We start from the raw sequence: 16,831 nt of genomic DNA on the forward strand, positions 1-16,831 counted from the left end.
AAAAAGTCAGCTGATTCAGTGAGTGCAGTGAAAAATCTTATGAACAGCAACAGAGATAAATGAGGAGGATACAGTCTTCATTGCTCTGCCTTAAAACACACCAGGCAGGAATAATTATAACAATTTTTTAGACACCTTTGGCCACAAGCAGGGCAGGTTTCAGACATGTACATCCCATTGCAGTGTGCCTGTTACAGTCCCCTATTCAGTCTGTGCAGCTCATTAGTTAACTACTGCAAGAATTGCACCAGCCTGCTTGAAATGAAATGGTCACATCCAGACTCTTCTGGTGGGTTTAAACAACAGCAACTACCAAAAAAACTCCCAACAACAGACTGGCCAATTTTATTTCTGAATGATGTATCCCAAAATCCACAAATATGACCAAAATATTGGTAAGGCTTTGTAATGATAACCAAAACTCGGGTTCTGAATGAGAATTCAGAATTCCGAATGAGAATAACATCTGGGCAATTTGTGTAGCAACTGCCATCCCGCTGATCTTACATGCTTTTTGAAGTTTGACAAGGAAACATAGTGGGGAGAAAATGAAATGAAATGAAACGAAACGAAATAAAATAAAATAAAATAAAATAAAATAAAATAAAATAAAATAAAATAAAATAAAATAAAATAAAATAAAGTAAAATAAAATATGCCCTGCAGCAGGGGTACTTTTCCTTTTACCCAAAATAAGGAAAAATTATTCAGAGCAGGGTACAGCAGTGAATTGCCACAAATTACAAATACAAGTCCAGCTCTGTTTCCAGCTGGAGAAGGAGCCCTTACACTACTTGCAAACCCCTTTGCTGTTCCCACCATGTGGCACTTGGCAGCAGGAACAATTCCATCCATACTGTCTGCAGTAATTCAGAAAATATCAAAGCAGCCAACCTCTTAAGAAAATATCAGGAAAAAACTGTTAGAAGGCTAAATTACTCTGCATAAGCCTGGAAACAACCTTTCCTCTTACTGACTGAAGTGTACTCACTTGCACGACTTGGAATTGCTCCGATAGCTCAGGATTCTGTCTTAGGATCTGTGAGGAGGTGATGTGACCCATTTCCTCTTATCTAAAGGAAGAAAGTAGCCTTGAGTGTTTTCTTTTGGAGGGCCCCTGACGTGCCAGCGTAGTCCTTATCCTACATTTGTTCACAGATAAGTGTGCAAGTATCAGCTGCGAAAGGAACTTTTTGGCTACTGATTGCTTGCACAGTTTAGGCTGCTCGGGGTCCACGATGTGCTGCTGATGGTCTCAGTCAGGTTTCAGAATGGGAGCCTGGATAATTCATTTGTGCAAAATCTAAGCTGAGTGTAAGAAGTCATCTAAATGAGCTGGAGATTAGATGTATTCTAATACTGGCTGGGAGATACAAACAGATATGTGCGTACACAAATACGCATGTGTGTGTGTGTGCATGTTTCTGTTTCTAGAAATGTATGCATTTATAAACACAGGGTTTTTCAGAGGCATCTTAATAAGAGAAGTTTTAATTACAGGCTTCTGCATTTTAGTGTCTTTGGTAATTTGGAAAGTTTATAGAGAGAGTCAGCCAAAAGGGGATAGAAAAAACTGGGGATTTCCTACTCTTGTTCCTGTGGTTAGCTTGCTTATCTCCTGAAAAAACTAAGTGTGAATGTTTTACTGGATCATCCTGTGAGCCTGGCAGTGACGTTTCACTTTCTGGGTAAGACTGGGTGGCAGTTCCTTGAACTGGAAAGCAGGGAGTTGGTCTGAGCAGTTGATCACGTGCAGATCAGTTCACAACTGGTCTTGGAAATGCCACACTGGCACTTAAACCAGTCTCCCCAGCACGGTGGCTTCAGAGGAAACCTGCATTTGCTGATCCTGAGGACAGGCCATGTGTGGCTCTGAGCAGGGTTCTGGGAGCAGGCAGCAGGACTGGGCTCATGGTGAGGACAGCAGCAGGGGGAACTGGAAGTTCTGCTCTTCCCTTATCAGGCCAGCCCCAGCGTGTCCCTGGCTCTTATCAGCCCTGGCAGAGCCAGTTTCTGATGCACTGAGCCTCTGAAGTCCTGTCACAGGATGCTACAGGGCCTGGCCCCATTGCCTCCAGCTTGCACTTAAAGAGGGGCTGAGAAGCACCTTGTGACACATGGGGACAAGGCAGGGCAGTGGTGACAGACCTGAAGGGAGGCCATGTTGGACCTCATCATCCTCAGCCTTCATTTCTTCATCTGCTTTCTCATCTCCATTGCAACCTGGTATGGATCAAAGGTACAGCCCCCTGCAGCCAGAGAGACACCCCCTCCTCCCCCCATCCATGGTTCCCTTTTCTGTGTTTATAAAGACCTGGTTTAGCTTTTTTTTTCTGAGGAAGCAAGGTTGTATTGGGAATTTGGGAAGAACTGGAACACAGTAGCTAATTGTAAGTCAATTTAAAGGGAAGGTTGCTTTCATAAAACTGCTTATATTCTCTTTTGTGAAAGGGAGAGTCTGATATATGTTTGAAATAGGTAAGAGGAGGGAAGGAAAGACAGGAAAATTTGCTGGAAATGTTGGGTTGAATACAGCTTCTCAATAAAAAATGTCTTATTTCCTTTGCAGAATAATATTTTATTAACTTGAATAACTTTATATTTCTAGCCATATTATGTAAAATTATTTGATTTACATGTAAATGTTACCTGTTGCATACCTGAACTGTATAGTATTTTACATTTGCCATCCTTATATTTGTTTGCATGTGGGTTTTGAGGGGTGAAAGTGGTTTCGGTGCAGAGTAAAAAAATAGTGATTTAGAGTTTATCTTGCCTGCGCCTCAGGTATCTCGTTTCCAGCAGCAGGTTTTCCTTGTCCTGTCAGTTCTGTTTGTGAACACATTAATTGAACATTGTCACCAAGCTCTTGGGCTTTTCTACCTCTTCATGTTGATAGTCTTTCACTGAAACCTTTTCTCCCTCTCCTCACATGAAATCCAAATGTGAATTGCTTTCTAAGTGACCTTTTCATTTATTTGTCCATGCGCTCTAAGGAAGTGGATTCACACAGCTCAAGCACAGGAGGAGCTGAAGTGCAGTCAGATGGTCTTATATTCATTGGCAAAGAAGATGACATAAAGAAGTCCCAAAGAATAACAGCCAAAATCGATGGCAGAGAAATTGTTGTTTTCTACCATGAGGGGAAATTTCACGCTCTGGATTCTCGCTGCTACCGTAAGATATTTGCCTGTGTGATCTCAGTGTTAGAATTAAGCATAAAATCTGCTGCATAAATTAATATGGTATTCTGCCATGTTTCAGATGAAGGAGGCCCTTTATGTCATGGAGAAATAGAGGTATGTAAGCAAAATAAAAATAATGCAGAGGCATAGGGTCATGTGAAAACTGTAATGGATTTTTTGTAATGCTTTTATCTGAACATTATATAGAGAAACTTATAACCTCAGACAGCCTTACAACCAAACATACCTTTTGTCCTAGAAGATGACTTGCTATCTTTTCTTCTTCTTCCTGCAGGATATCGATGGACAAGCATGTATTGTTTGTCCTTGGCATAACTTTAAAATTACCTTGGAAACAGGAGAAGGATTGTATGAAGGAATAAATCCTCAGGAGCCATCACCAACACCAAAGTGGCAATCAAAAGGAGTCAAACAGAGGATTTATAAGCTCACAATAGACAATGGAAATGTTTATGTGAGTCCTCCAGATTTGTCTGTTAGCTTTGACTCTGATTATTATGCTGAAAAGTTCAAACAAGGTGGTGAATTAGCTATGGGAAAACAAGCCACTCAGAAGCCACAGAGTAGGTCATGGCCAGACAGCCAGAATCCTGGGGAATGCACAAATGAAGAATCTGCCGGGAAATAAAAATGTACTGTGCCATGAAGATTGTCTCCAAATTAAATTCTAATATTGTTATGTTAAAGCATTGAAATACATAGAAATGAGCAGGATAAGAACTGCTTTGTCAGAAATGTGACTGATTTTGTTCTGAGGATATTTTTTTCACTTGCATTTCAAAAAAAAAACTTAATTACAGCAGAGTGCCTCACAATATTTGATATTTTGCTAGAACTCTTTTAATTTTTAAGAGGGGATATAGTATACTATAGCTTATAAAACTTACTACATAATTAAAAGTGGATAATCAGGTGTAAAGGTTATCTTTATATACTTAACAGTTTATACTTCTAATGCCTGTGGTAAAAATGACATGGAAACTTTTAACTTTTGAGATATTTGTGTGATCTCTAGCTATTTATTAAATGCCAAAAAGGGAAGCACAGAATTTCAGAATTTTTAGTGCACTCTTTTATGCCTGTTTATGCATTACTACCTTGAGTATATAGATGCATTTCTTTTCCTTCTTCTCACTGAATTCCTCTTGTTAGTTCATTGAATAATGCAGCAAGAATTTATTATGTATAGCTTGTTCTTCCTGGTTCTGTTGGTTAAAGAGAGAGCTGTTTGGTGTGATATATAAATTAGTGACCCTTGTTTGCTTGTTTTTCTTTATTGTAACCATATTTTTCTACATTCATTTGAAAAAAAAAAGTGCTGTCTATGTAGAGGCAAATCCTGTGTTTTTCTCTCTGTGTTTGCTGTCCAATATCAGATCTACCCCAAAAACCCCTTCTAAGGAAGTTCCTCTCTGAGCTCTGCTGCACTCCAGGATGTGGTGGGTTCTACTGTTCAGCCTGTAGAGTGCAGAGACAGAACACAGAGTCATTGAGGCTGGAAACACCTCTAAGACCATCAAACCCAACCCTTAGATCAGCACTGCCAAGCCCACCATGTCCCCAAATGCCACATCTACACTCCTTTTAAATACGCCATTCTGCATGGCTGCAATCCTTCAGTGTGGGATTTTTTTTGGTGTGATTTGTTGCTTTTTTGCAAAGTTCATTCATAGCCAGGTTCAGTTTGAAATGCCTGCTGTTCATCTCTAAGTTCCTCTTGTGTTTGCCGCAGGCTGTCTTGCTTTTAATGCCTGTCACGGGTAACTAGGCCTGTGTCAACACTGTTGTTGATACAAATCTGTTTAGAAGTAGTGAGGCAGAGGGAAGAGTGAAAGGAAAATTTGTACTGCATTGATCACAATGAATAAAGCAAAGTACACAATCAATTAATTTCACTACAGCTAGATTGAGAGGAAACCACCTCTGGTCATGCCTCCTTGACATGGTTTTTGCAGTTGACAGGGAAAAGTGTTACCTTGAAAGTGCTGCTGAGCTGACCCACCCCAGTTCTGCATTTTATAAGAACTACAGCACAGAAATGCTTTTCTTGCCATCGTCCTCTTCCTCCTCCTCCTCTTCCTCTCCCTGACCACTCAGCCAGCCAGTGCCCATGATCAGATGCAAATGCCTGCCCTCCTTCAGGTGAATCACACCTTGATTATCTGCTATGAAATGCTGTTCTGAACTGACCAGTTCTGTGATTTGTTGGGGTTTTTTATCACAATTTGTTTGCTTTTAAATGAATAGATTAACTCTTTTCTCTTGAAGCCACTGGGTAGATGGCAGGAAGGTGGAGCAGGTACCTTCCTGCCATCTACCCCACATGGAGCCCCAAGGGGCTTGGGTGGTGTCATGGGGGTGCAGAATTGCTGCCCTTCCCTCCCTCCTCACCCAGCTACCTGCACCTGAGATTAAACTTGACCACAGACGTTGTGTCCTAGTCAAAGACACGGATCACATAAAAGGAGAGTATTGCAAGAACTTCAGATACACCTGCATTAACTCATGTGATTGCTGAGATAGTATTTTCACTGACTTTTCTTGAAGTAGTGCATTACCGGAAATTCACTCTTTAAATTAACAAAGATGCAGTTCATTTTCAGATAGCACTGACTCTGAACAATATGCTATTATCTCTATGATGTTTAGAAGAATGATGAAAATAGGAATTTTTATTTGAAAGCTTCATGGACATGTTCTCGCTAGTGGAAGAGTACTCAGGATTCTGCAGAATTTCATTTACTGGCTAAAATTCAGAAAAGTGTTTAATCATGGGCTTACACTTAATCATATTGAATAAATGCAACTGCATGTCCAGGCATAGGTAAATCCTTTCTCTTCAGTACTTCTCAAGCATAACAGCTATCTGCAAGAGTTTATGGCTATTTTGCCTCTTTTTTTTCTTAAGTGTTCTTTCCCAGGAAGTTTGCCCATTAGATTTCATTCCCCTCGATTTTCCTGTTGATGATCACAGAAGGAACAGAAAATTATTAACTTAGGCAGCTGTGAACAGAGCAGGGAAGGCTGGTGGGCTGTTAGTTTTTTATTTTATTTTACCCTTTCACCTTTCTACTTTCCCCTTTTTTCCTTTTTCATTTTTTTCTTTCTTCTTTTCTCTTTCTTTTCTCTTTCCTTTTTTTTTAATTTTTGACAGCAAAGAACAAAACCTCTCTTTCAATATAGTAAAGTCGCTACCTTTAAAAAAATGCATGCACTGTTTTGAGCTTTGAAGTGCTAGACTGTGCACCTAATTTGAAAATAATTTAAATATTTAATGTCCTATAGTTGAACATTCTGAGTCTCTCATGTGGCACTTAAGGCACAATGAAGAGGCAGGAGGAATGAGTAGCTGTGGGCAGAGGTCAGTGAGTCAGTGGCTGGATAATTACTGCTTCCTAGAGAGGTGTGTTAATGACAGCAATCAGCCAAGCCATTCCAGAAGAGTGTTTTCTTTGATGGCGGGAAGGGAAGTTTAGTTTAATTTGACAAATGAACAAATACCATCTGTTTTTCATCACAGATCAGCCAGGCAGGGAGCAGAGAAATACCTTCTTTGCTTTGGAAGGAAAATTTTTGTGATGATTTGGGATGGTATTAAGTCTCTATAATAAACAAGCAGTTTGAAGACAGTAAATAAATTATGTTATGCTATCATGGAATCATCTTTTCTAGAAAGACAAGTGAAACTGTGTAGCAGTTTGAAGTGCAGAGTGAGCCTTGACCTGATGTGCCTGCGCTGCAAACTCTGATTAGATGGTGCTGGCTATAAATCTGGGGGCTGTCCTTTTCCTTCTATTTGTAGTGCCTTGATTTGCAATGCTCCCATGGCTGCACATTAAATTAAGGACCCTTCCAATGTAAAACATGCCATTAAGCTGGGAATGAGAAGTTCATTATGGAGCATATAACTTGGGGGAGGACAGTTTGCAGGATGGCAGAACACAGAGAGAGAAAAATGTTCATTCTGTAGGAAAGAAATTTTTTTTTAAAAAACAGATTTTCACCACTGAAGCCCTTTTCAATAGCTTTTTGCAGTTCCTAATTTTATACTTAATATTGGAATGAAATCAGTTCTGAATTTTGCATCCCTGGTTCCTGAAATGACCGGAAGTATCTTATCTGGTTCCCTTGCTGCTGGTACAAACACGGACTGTGAGAGTCAGAGCTCACCAACCCCCATCACTCTGCACCACTGGCTTGGCAACTTCTTTCCAAGGTTACTAGGGGAAGCAGGGGATGAGGAATGGAAATAATACCAGTGGAGAGATCCTTCAGCCTCTGTGTGTGTGTGGGGGGAGGCTGCCCTTGGTTGGCAGAGCCCTGGGAGAGCGGCTGCCACTGCAGACCTGGCGACGGTTGCACCTGAGGTGCCGGTGTTATGAATATGAACAAGACCAAACTTTCTCTGGAGAAAGAGGTTCTCGTTTATTAAAATAGCTGCAAGGGACGGAGTACCCAGGATAAGCCCAAGCACCCACACAGTGAGCCAAAACCAGAACAGTGCGCTACCCCCAAGTGCACTGGGTTCTCCCCAGAAAACAAGTTTCCAAAAAGAAGAACCCCGGCCCAACCAAACTCCTCCAATTTTTAACACCCTTTGAGTCCAGAATGGTCCATTTTGGATCCACATGGTGATTGTTCCATTTCCAGGCTTCTCATTGGTCTTTACCGCCGTTCATTCTGGACCAATTGTTTCTGCAGGGCTTCGAATGATTGGTCAGATCTTCCATCCAATCCCTCTTTGACCTCGCCTTGCCCCGCCAGACCACCCTTCCACCAAACCCTGGACCCTTCTCCTAGCACATTCTAATCAGCCCCCCCAGTCTTAACGTAATGCAATTAATATACCATAACTAATACAATATAATTGAACTATACCCTAACTTAACATAACTTAACTTTTACCTATAACAACTGGGTTGTGGTTTTCTTCTGGGCCAGCAAATCCAGCCAGCTTCATCAGCAGGTGAGCAGGACCATGCAGAGAGAGGCAGGAGTCAGTGAGGCTTCAAAGTGTGAGACAAATTGGGTCAGCTCTTCAAACTCCATTCTTCAAACGCTGTTTTTGATGTGGCATTTATTCATGCAGAACCATGGATTTCATTTAGTGGATTTTTTTAGCTGAATGAAGAGTTGAGCACAGTTTTCAGCCTCTGCCATCTATAAACTACTGAAGTAGATTAAAAGTGAAAGTTTTGCCTGTCAGTAAGAAAAACTGGAAAAGCAGTGTAGATATCCTGATTAGCCCATTTATGACTCTTCCTCCATGAGATGAAGAGCGTTCCCTGACAAGCAGTACCTGAACAGTGGAATTGTTTTCCTGAAAGATGTCAGAGAAGTATGGTTTATTGTTGACAACAATAGTAGTTAGAAATCCAAGACTTATGAAGACAACTCCAGAATAATTATTCTACCTGAAAGTAAAATACGTGTTATCTTTTTAAAACAAACAAACAAATCAACCAACAAACAAACAGTTTTAAAAATAATTATTTATTTATTAATATTTATTAATTATTAAATATTAATTAATTTAACTGTTCCAATTACAATTAATTTTTTCTGCAGCTGTGGCTGACTAAGGATCCAGATAATGCAGAGATTACCAGTAGAGGTGATCCCTCTTTATTAAGACAGTCACTACAGTGGAAAAAATGGTGAAGCTTTTGCCCCTACTAAGGTAGGTCAGCTGCACCTAAAGGTTTTTGGATTTTTAATGTTTATATGACAGTTGCTCGATGAGAGGTTTCACCTCTGCACACATATGTCCATCTGTGATTTCAATTAACATCTAAGATTCACATTCAAGGGAAAACTACTTTTTTTAATTACAGTGTGTGCTGAACATCCCCCTCCCACCCCTCCCTCCCCCCCAAAAAATAAATTTACATATTTACTTGGCACAGATTGCCCCAGGAAAAACTGAATACTTGTGTAGCTTTGTTTTGGCCCAGGAAAGCACAGAAGAACAGTGAAGTAATGGCCCCCCTTACATTCATTATAAGGCCTTCAGTATTCCTGGCTTGACACTGGCTCAGCACCCAGGAGACCAGCATGCCATCATTTGAAAAGCCAAGTATGCTCAGGATCAGCAGCACTTCCCTGGAGGCTGTGTCACCTTGCAGTGCTCATGGTATTTTTCACGAGACTCAGCACTGAAAGAATACCTAAAGCTAAGATTAAGTTTGGAGGTGCAGGTGTTCACACCAATTTTCATTATCAGTTTTCTTGTGCTAAGCAGAATGGAGTTTTGATGTAACTGAATGGATATGCAAGGTCCTGCACCTGGATTAGGGCAATACCAGGCGCAAATACAGGCAGGGCAGAGAATGGAAGCTGCGAGGAGAAGGACTTGGGGTGTTGGGAGATGAGAAGTTCAAGATGAGCTGGCAATGAGCTCAGACAGCCCAGAAAGCCAAAAATGTGCTGGAGCAGAAATAGCAGTGTGGGCAGCAGGTTGAAGGAGGTGATTCCACAGCTGCTCTCAGGTGAGACCCTACCTGCAGGGCTGCATCCAGCTCTGGGGCCACACTACAGAGGGATGTGGACCTGTTGGAGCAAGTGCTGAGAAGGCGATGAAGATGACCTGAGGCTGGAACCCCTCTGCTATGGAGACAGGCTGAGAGAGCTGGGGTTGATTAGCCTGGAGAAGGTTCTGGGGAGATCTCAGAGTCCCTTCCAGTCTGTAAAGGTACTCCAAGAGAGCTGGAGAGGGACTTTTGACAAGGGCCTGGAGTGACAGGAAAAGGGGGAATTGCTTCGAACTGACAGGGGGCAGGTTTAGATTGGGCATTGGGAAGAAATTCTTCCCTGTGAGGGGACAAGGCCCAGACACAGGGTGCCCAGAGAAGCTGTGGCTGCCCCATCCCTGGAAGTGCTCAAGGCCAGCATGGGTGGGCTTTGTATGAGCAGGTCTGGTGGATGACATCCCTGACACTTTTTAAGTGTCCCTTGCAACCCAAACAATTCTGTGATTTTATGACTTTATGTGATGTGATACTGTGGTTACTTTTCCCATTGTTTTTTAATAGCTGATGGCTGTGAAACTGAAGCAGAAATAAACATTTTAAGTGTTTCCTAGTATTGGTATAGAGTATTAGTCTTCTATTAAAAAAGTGCAAATACTCTAACTGAAACAATAAAAATACCAAATGTGGTTTTGGCATTTACCCAAACACTCTCCCCAACTCCTCCCTACTGCAAAACTGAAACAAGACAGAACCCAAAATTTCCCTTGGGCTAAAAAAATAAGTCTTGACTTCTTGTCTATTGAAGTTCAAATGGGACAAAACCAGAGCTGTTCTAAGTTCCCTTTCGAGATGACAGATAAACAATGAAGCATATGGTGGCTGCCCCTTCCCCAGGGCAGCAGCTTTGCTGTCCCACAGTGGTGACAAGCTGTCCTGTTTCCACAGCTGTGACATATTTACCCTCTCCTTACCTGCATAAGGCAGCTTGTCAGAGAGCTCCCGAACCCTCCCTGTCCCTGGCTCTGCAGAACTCACCTCAGAGCAGGTGTGGCTTGGTCCAGCAAGTCTCAGATTTGCTTGACAGCCTCTGTCTGAAGGGTTCTTGTATCAGCAGGTTCAGCTGGAAATACAGGTTTACAGTCTTTGGCCTTGTGGAATGCACAATAACAAAGGAACAAAACACCTAGAGAGACACTTTATGGAGTTTTATCTCTGTTCTGTCCAGAGGTGAGTGTTCCCCAGACTTCCAGTTAATGTAACCTGCAGGCATTCCTGCAGGGGATGTGGGGATTTGTGTGTGTTCCATTCAGAAGCTGCCTGCAACTTCATGAGTCCAGTTGTCCCAGTCTCCAACAGTATTTTATGCATTTTTGCAGGCAGATGTGCACCAAAAGCAAACATCTCTGCTCCCCCATCTCTGGAATGCATTAATTATGAGAGTGCACAGGCAGTTCCTCCTGCAATTCCCTCCTTTTGTTCCAGTCTTAGGACAAACCACATTGCCCATCAGAGATGGTAGGGGAAAGGAGGAAGGAATATCTTTTGCCACTGTCACATTCCTCTAAGTCCCTTTCTACAAGAGTTGTGGGTGGGAAGAATATCAGATTATTTAGATAGAGTTATTCCAGCTGAAATTAAAAAAAACTAAAAATGCCTGTCAACTTCACATTGACAGACTCCTGGTGTTTAGTTTTAAACAGCTGGATGACATGCTCTGCAATGTCACCTCTGTACCTCAGGAGTGATATTAAACATTAATTACAGTGGATACTGCTAACAAAAATCGCTCTCAAGATCTTTCACATATCACCCATCTCCAAGTTTCCTTCCTTGCATCCAGGGAAATGGAACAATGGAGGGCAAGCTGCCTGACAACCAGCAGAATTCAGGCCTTTATTTCAAAGGGGAGGAATTGAGTTTCCAAAACAAACTTCCTTCAGTCCTTGTAAGAGCTTTTCTAGCCCAGCAGTGCTTGGCAGCTTGCACATCTGAGCTGATTGCAGGTGTGTCCCATCCTGATGAGAGTGAGGCTTGTGTGATGCTTACTGCTGAGAAGGGATCTTGGCAGGACACCCTATGGTACCTGGGAATACACTGTAGTCACAGGCTTATTTTATTTAGGATTGAGGGGAGCTATGGTACACTGCTATGCATATATATGTAAATTAGGCAAGGTTTCTGAGTAGAGAAAGCTCTGTCTGCCAGGTGGCAGCAAATGGTGAATTGTAAATGAGATATCTTTGAGATCCTGTCTTCCTTCACATGTTCATCCTTTTCAGAGCTTGATAATCCAGATTCCAACAGAAAAATTAGAAGCCTTAAGATGAGGAGTATTGTAGCACCTGTAAATCAGTGGTGCAGCAGAGCTGCCACCTCTCCCCTGTCTCATGCCACTTTCAAATAGGCAGCTGCCCATGGACAATTTCTGCCTTGTTGGCCCTGTGTTCCTGCTCCCTCTGGGTGGCTGAGGAGTTGCTTGTGGCCAATCTCCTCCTTCTGAAGTTGCTGCCTGGCCCTTGTCCAGCACACTGGCCACAACGCAGCCACCAGCAGGGTGACCTCCAGCAACCCAGCTATCTGTGTGGGGCCAAATCCCAGACAGCAGGATGAGGCCTCCTATTGAAAGCCATGTGGAGTTGATGGAGAAGATGTCTCTGGACCAGCCAGCTGCAGGTCTTCCTGTCCCACCAGAGTCTGGGTGCTCAGAAGTCCCTGGCAGCCTCTTCTCTCCAACAAGCGCTGGTGGGGAAGCTGCTGGAAGAGCTGCTCCACATCCACAGCCTTCTGTGGAGGGGGCTGCTTCACAACTTTTCCAGCTTTTGGGCTGAGAAAAAGGTTTTGATGTGTGCAGGTAAAGGTACTGATGGAATTTGTAGTTGAAAACTGTGCGGGGGGAGGTGATGGCTGGCCTGCCCTGTCCATCAGCTGAGGAGACCCCCATGGCCAGTGACAGGTATGAGGAGGAACAGAGTGCTCTCACAGTCTGAGGCTTGGGATTCCAGAGACCTCAAAGTCAAGAAGACAACAGGGGAAGGGCTCTGGGTGGGTTTTGCTTCAGGTCTTCTTGACTTCCGAGAAGACACTGCTACACAAACTTTCGCTTTGTGGACAAGCATTTGGAAGAGTGGAGCAGTAAAGCAGAACAGGTGGGATTACCAGGCAAAACCTGGATGGATGCATCCCCCTCTCTGCCAGACAAAGAAGAGAGAGACACGGGTGGAATCCAAAAGGCAGGTGTATGTCAGCTCCACAAACACTGGAATAAGGTGTCTTGGGCAGTGAAGTACTTTTCTGATGTGCCTCCCAAAAGCAACCCATCTCCTGGGATTATTGGATGCCTTGTGCCACTGCAATAATACATTGTAACCCCAAATTGGAGTATTTTTATCAAATGTATTAGGAATGTATTTGTGGTGGTGTTCACAGGAGTCCCAGGAAGAGGGAAGAGATGAGGATCTGACTCCGTGTTTCAGAAGGCTGATTTATTGTTTTTTGATATATATTATATTAAAAAGAAAAGATATATTAACACTATACTAAAAGAATGGAAGAAAGGATTTCATCAGAAGGCTTGCAAGCAATAGAAAAAGAATGGAATGATAATAAAATCTTGTGATGACCAGACAGTCTGAGCCAGCTGACTGTGATTGGCCATTAATTAGAAATAACCACACGAGACCAATCAAAGATCCACCTGTTGCATTCCACAGCAGCAGATAATCATTGTTTACATTTTGTTCCTGAGGCCTCTCAACTTCTCAGGAGAAAAAAATCCTAAGGAAAGGATTTTTCATGAAATGTGTCTGTGACATGTATTTAATCAAATTCCAAAACTTTCTCTTGAAAAACAGAGAAAGTGTAGCTGTCAACTTCAGAGGATTTTTGCTCGGCTTGTACTTTATCACAGCTTCATCCAGTCTGTTTTGGGGTGGATGGACTGTGCAAGATGTGAATGATGAAAACGAGCATCTTCTCTGCAGAACTGAGGTGATAATTAGGCAATTAGTCACACCTCCAGGCTGCCTTCTGCCAAGCATTAACCCCTGACTGACTGGTTTAGGCACCTCCAGCTTTGCTTCCTAATGCCCCTGAGAATGTGGCAGAGTCCCTGGTAGGTGTGGAATGGCGGATAAGCCTTTCAGAGGAAAGGAGGTAAATTGAGCTCTCTTTGGTTAAAAACAAGAACTGACTCCAGTCAATACTGGCTTTCCCTGCCTGTGGGGTGGACAGGTTTGCAGGGTCCTTCCAGGAAAATGAAAACCAAAGACAAAAAAAAGGTTGGAGGCCAGGGAAAATGAGATGGAATGTTGGCCAGGAAAGGAAAGGAGGAGAGAAGAAGAAGGGGACAGAAAAAAATGCAGGAGGATCCAGCAGGTCAAGAAGCCCAGGTGCATCCCAGGCTCTGCTGCCCTGGCTCTGCCTTTCCCAATTTTAAGTGCTGCTCTAAGTCAGAATGACATGGAGCTGTGTCAGGGGGTCTTAGGTTGGATATCAGGGAACAATTTTCCATCCAGGGATTGGTTGAGCACTGGAACATGCTCCCCTTGGTCATTGCACCAAGCCTGACAGGGTTCAAGAAGTATTTGGACATGGTGGGATTCGTGAAGCTGTGTTGGTGCAGGGCCAGGAGCTGACTTCAAGATCCTGATGTGTCCCTTCCCAGTCAGGACATTTTATGATTATAATTTGGCCCAAATTGCTGGCAAGGGCCAGTGAAGAGCAGCACTGTGCAGGGTGTGGAAAGAACTCCATGGCCCCCTCACCCTCCACCCCGAGTCCTGCTGTGTGGCACGAGGGCTCTGTGCACCTCTGCACGTGCACAGGGATCTGTGCACATCACCCACAGGGGGAAGGTGCCAAAGCCATCCCATCATCAAAGCCAACATTAATTCTCTTCTGGACTGTAGTGACCCTGCCCTGGGTGAGCTCCTGATCTTGAAGAACACTGGCCTGGTGAGGAGACAAGTCAGGACTCTAAACTTCAGCAGAAAGAATTTCCAGATGTACAAAGAATTAGTGGGTGAGATCTGCTGGGATGTCCTTAGGAACAAAGGACCTGATCAGAGCTGGGAACCTTTTAAGGAGACTTTTCTTGGAGCAGAAGACCTTTCCAAGCTGATGTGTGTCACAGACACATTTTATGAAAAATCCTTTCCTTAGGATTTTTTTCTCCTGAGAAGCTGAGAGGCCTCAGGAACAACATGTAAACAATGATTATCCGCTGCAACAGGTGGATCTGTGATTGGTCTCATGTGGTTGTTTCTAAACAGTCCAGCTGTCTGGACTGTCTGATCAGTCACAAGATTTTGTTATAATTCTTTTTCTATTGCTTGCAAGCCTTCTGATCAAATCCTTTCTTCTATTCTTTTAGTATAGTTTTAATATTATATATATCATAAAACAATAAATCAAGCCTTCTGAAACATGGAGTCATCTTCCCTCATCCTAAGACCCCTGTGAACACCATCACAGATGTGTAAAGAACCAAGTAAGGTGGACAGTAAAGTTCCACAGAAAAGCAGGGATCTTCTCCTGAAACTGAGGAGTAAGAGGAAGACACTGCCAGTGGGAGCAGGAACTGGTGACCTGGGGAGAGTACAGGGATACTGTTTGGATATGTAAGGATGGCATCAGGAAGGCCAAAGCAAAAATGAAACAAGGCTTGGAAATAGGTGTGAAGAGTAACCAGAAGGGATTCTATAAGGAAATCAGTTGGGAAGAAAGACCAAGGACAGTGTACCACTGATAAAGGAGAAAAGAGAAATGGCGACAGCAGTTGGAGAAGGCTGAGGTACTCAGTGAGTTCTTTGCCTCAGACTTCAGTGGCCATCAGGCTTCCTGTGCCTCTTGATTCCCTGAGGCTGCAGGTGGGGGTTGGTGAAGTGAAATCACCCCCATTGTCAGTCAAGAGCAGGTTCAAGAGCACCTGATGGAACTGAATGGGCACAAGCCTATGGGACCTGGTGAGAGGCACTCCTGTGCCCTGAGGGATGACATTGTTGCCAGGACACCCTTGTGATGTTTGTAAAGTCACAGCAGCCAGGCAAAGCCCCCAGTGACTCTGAAAATGAAAGCATCATTCCTATTTTTAAATAGGGGATAAAGGGACTACTGAGCAAACTGTGGCCTTCTGTGGTGACTGCAAGGACTGACAAGGAAAGGCTGATTAGTGTCATCCACCTAAATTTGTGTAAGGCCTTTGATGCCACGGTCCCACATGGCATCCTCATGTCCAGATCAGGGAGACATGCAGCTGAAGGTGGACTGCTGCATGGATAAGGAATTGGCTGGGTGGGTGCAGACAGAGTTGTGGTCCATGGCCCAGTGTCCAGGTGGAGGCTGATGACAAGTGGTGTTCCTCTTGTGTCTTTGGGCTTGTGCTCTTTGCTGTTTTTGTTGATGACACAGGCAGAGGGATTTAGTGGACCCTCAGCACTTTTGCAAATGACACTGAGCTGGTTGGTGCAGTTGGCACAACAGAAGGATGGGATCCATCCAGGGGCACCTGGACAGACTTGAGTAGTGGGCCCATGACAACCTCATGAGGTTCAACAAGGCCAGGTGTTGGTGCTGCACCAAGCATTAGCAATCCCAAGCATTAGCACAGACCTGGGGAGGAAATACTTGGAAGCAGCCCTGTTGAGAACAGTGGATGCTGGTGTATGCTGGTGGATGAAAAGCTGGACATGAATAACCCATTTCCAAAGACAGATTTATTTATGTCCTTTTATGAGAAGCCATTTCTCACACCACATAGAGAATTATGATGCAGCAAAGGCTCTAAGCAGCCAAACCGCTCTGAGGGAGTAAGTAATATGAGGGTGCAGGATAATTCAAGAGGCTACAAAGCTAAAATTAAGTTAATTTCTCAAAGCGGTAAGGAGAACATTCAGATCCATGAAGAACATTCAGTTATCACACACTGTTCATCCTCTCTTGCTGCCCTGATAATTGCTTCTGTATTTACAGGTATGCCGACAGAAAAGGAGGCTGAAAACTAGAAATAGCAGTGAAATCATAACAGAAAGGAAAAAAAGAAAATAGAAATCAGGAAAGTAAGTTAAAAAGGAAATAGCTGATTGAAAGACTAACTCTGAAATGGCTCTGTGAATTTTAGTAAATTGAAGGATTTTCTTAAATATTTTTTTAAAATAT

The 16,831-nt window shown here is 43.1% G+C and overlaps 1 protein-coding gene across 1 annotated transcript; it reads left to right on the forward strand.

The window, feature by feature from the left end:
• The first annotated feature begins 2,102 nt into the window (after positions 1–2,102).
• On the forward strand, positions 2,103–4,079 carry RFESD (Rieske Fe-S domain containing). Its single transcript, XM_066569900.1, has 4 exons — positions 2,103–2,239; positions 2,997–3,177; positions 3,265–3,299; positions 3,481–4,079. Exons 1-4 carry the CDS (start codon positions 2,162–2,164, stop codon positions 3,832–3,834), a joined length of 648 nt encoding a protein of 215 aa, XP_066425997.1. The 5' UTR covers positions 2,103–2,161; the 3' UTR covers positions 3,835–4,079.
• Positions 4,080–16,831: the final 12,752 nt, after the last annotated feature.

Source organism: Molothrus aeneus (assembly GCF_037042795.1).
Source record: "Molothrus aeneus isolate 106 chromosome Z unlocalized genomic scaffold, BPBGC_Maene_1.0 scaffold_33, whole genome shotgun sequence".
Taxonomy (NCBI): Eukaryota; Metazoa; Chordata; class Aves; order Passeriformes; family Icteridae; genus Molothrus; species Molothrus aeneus.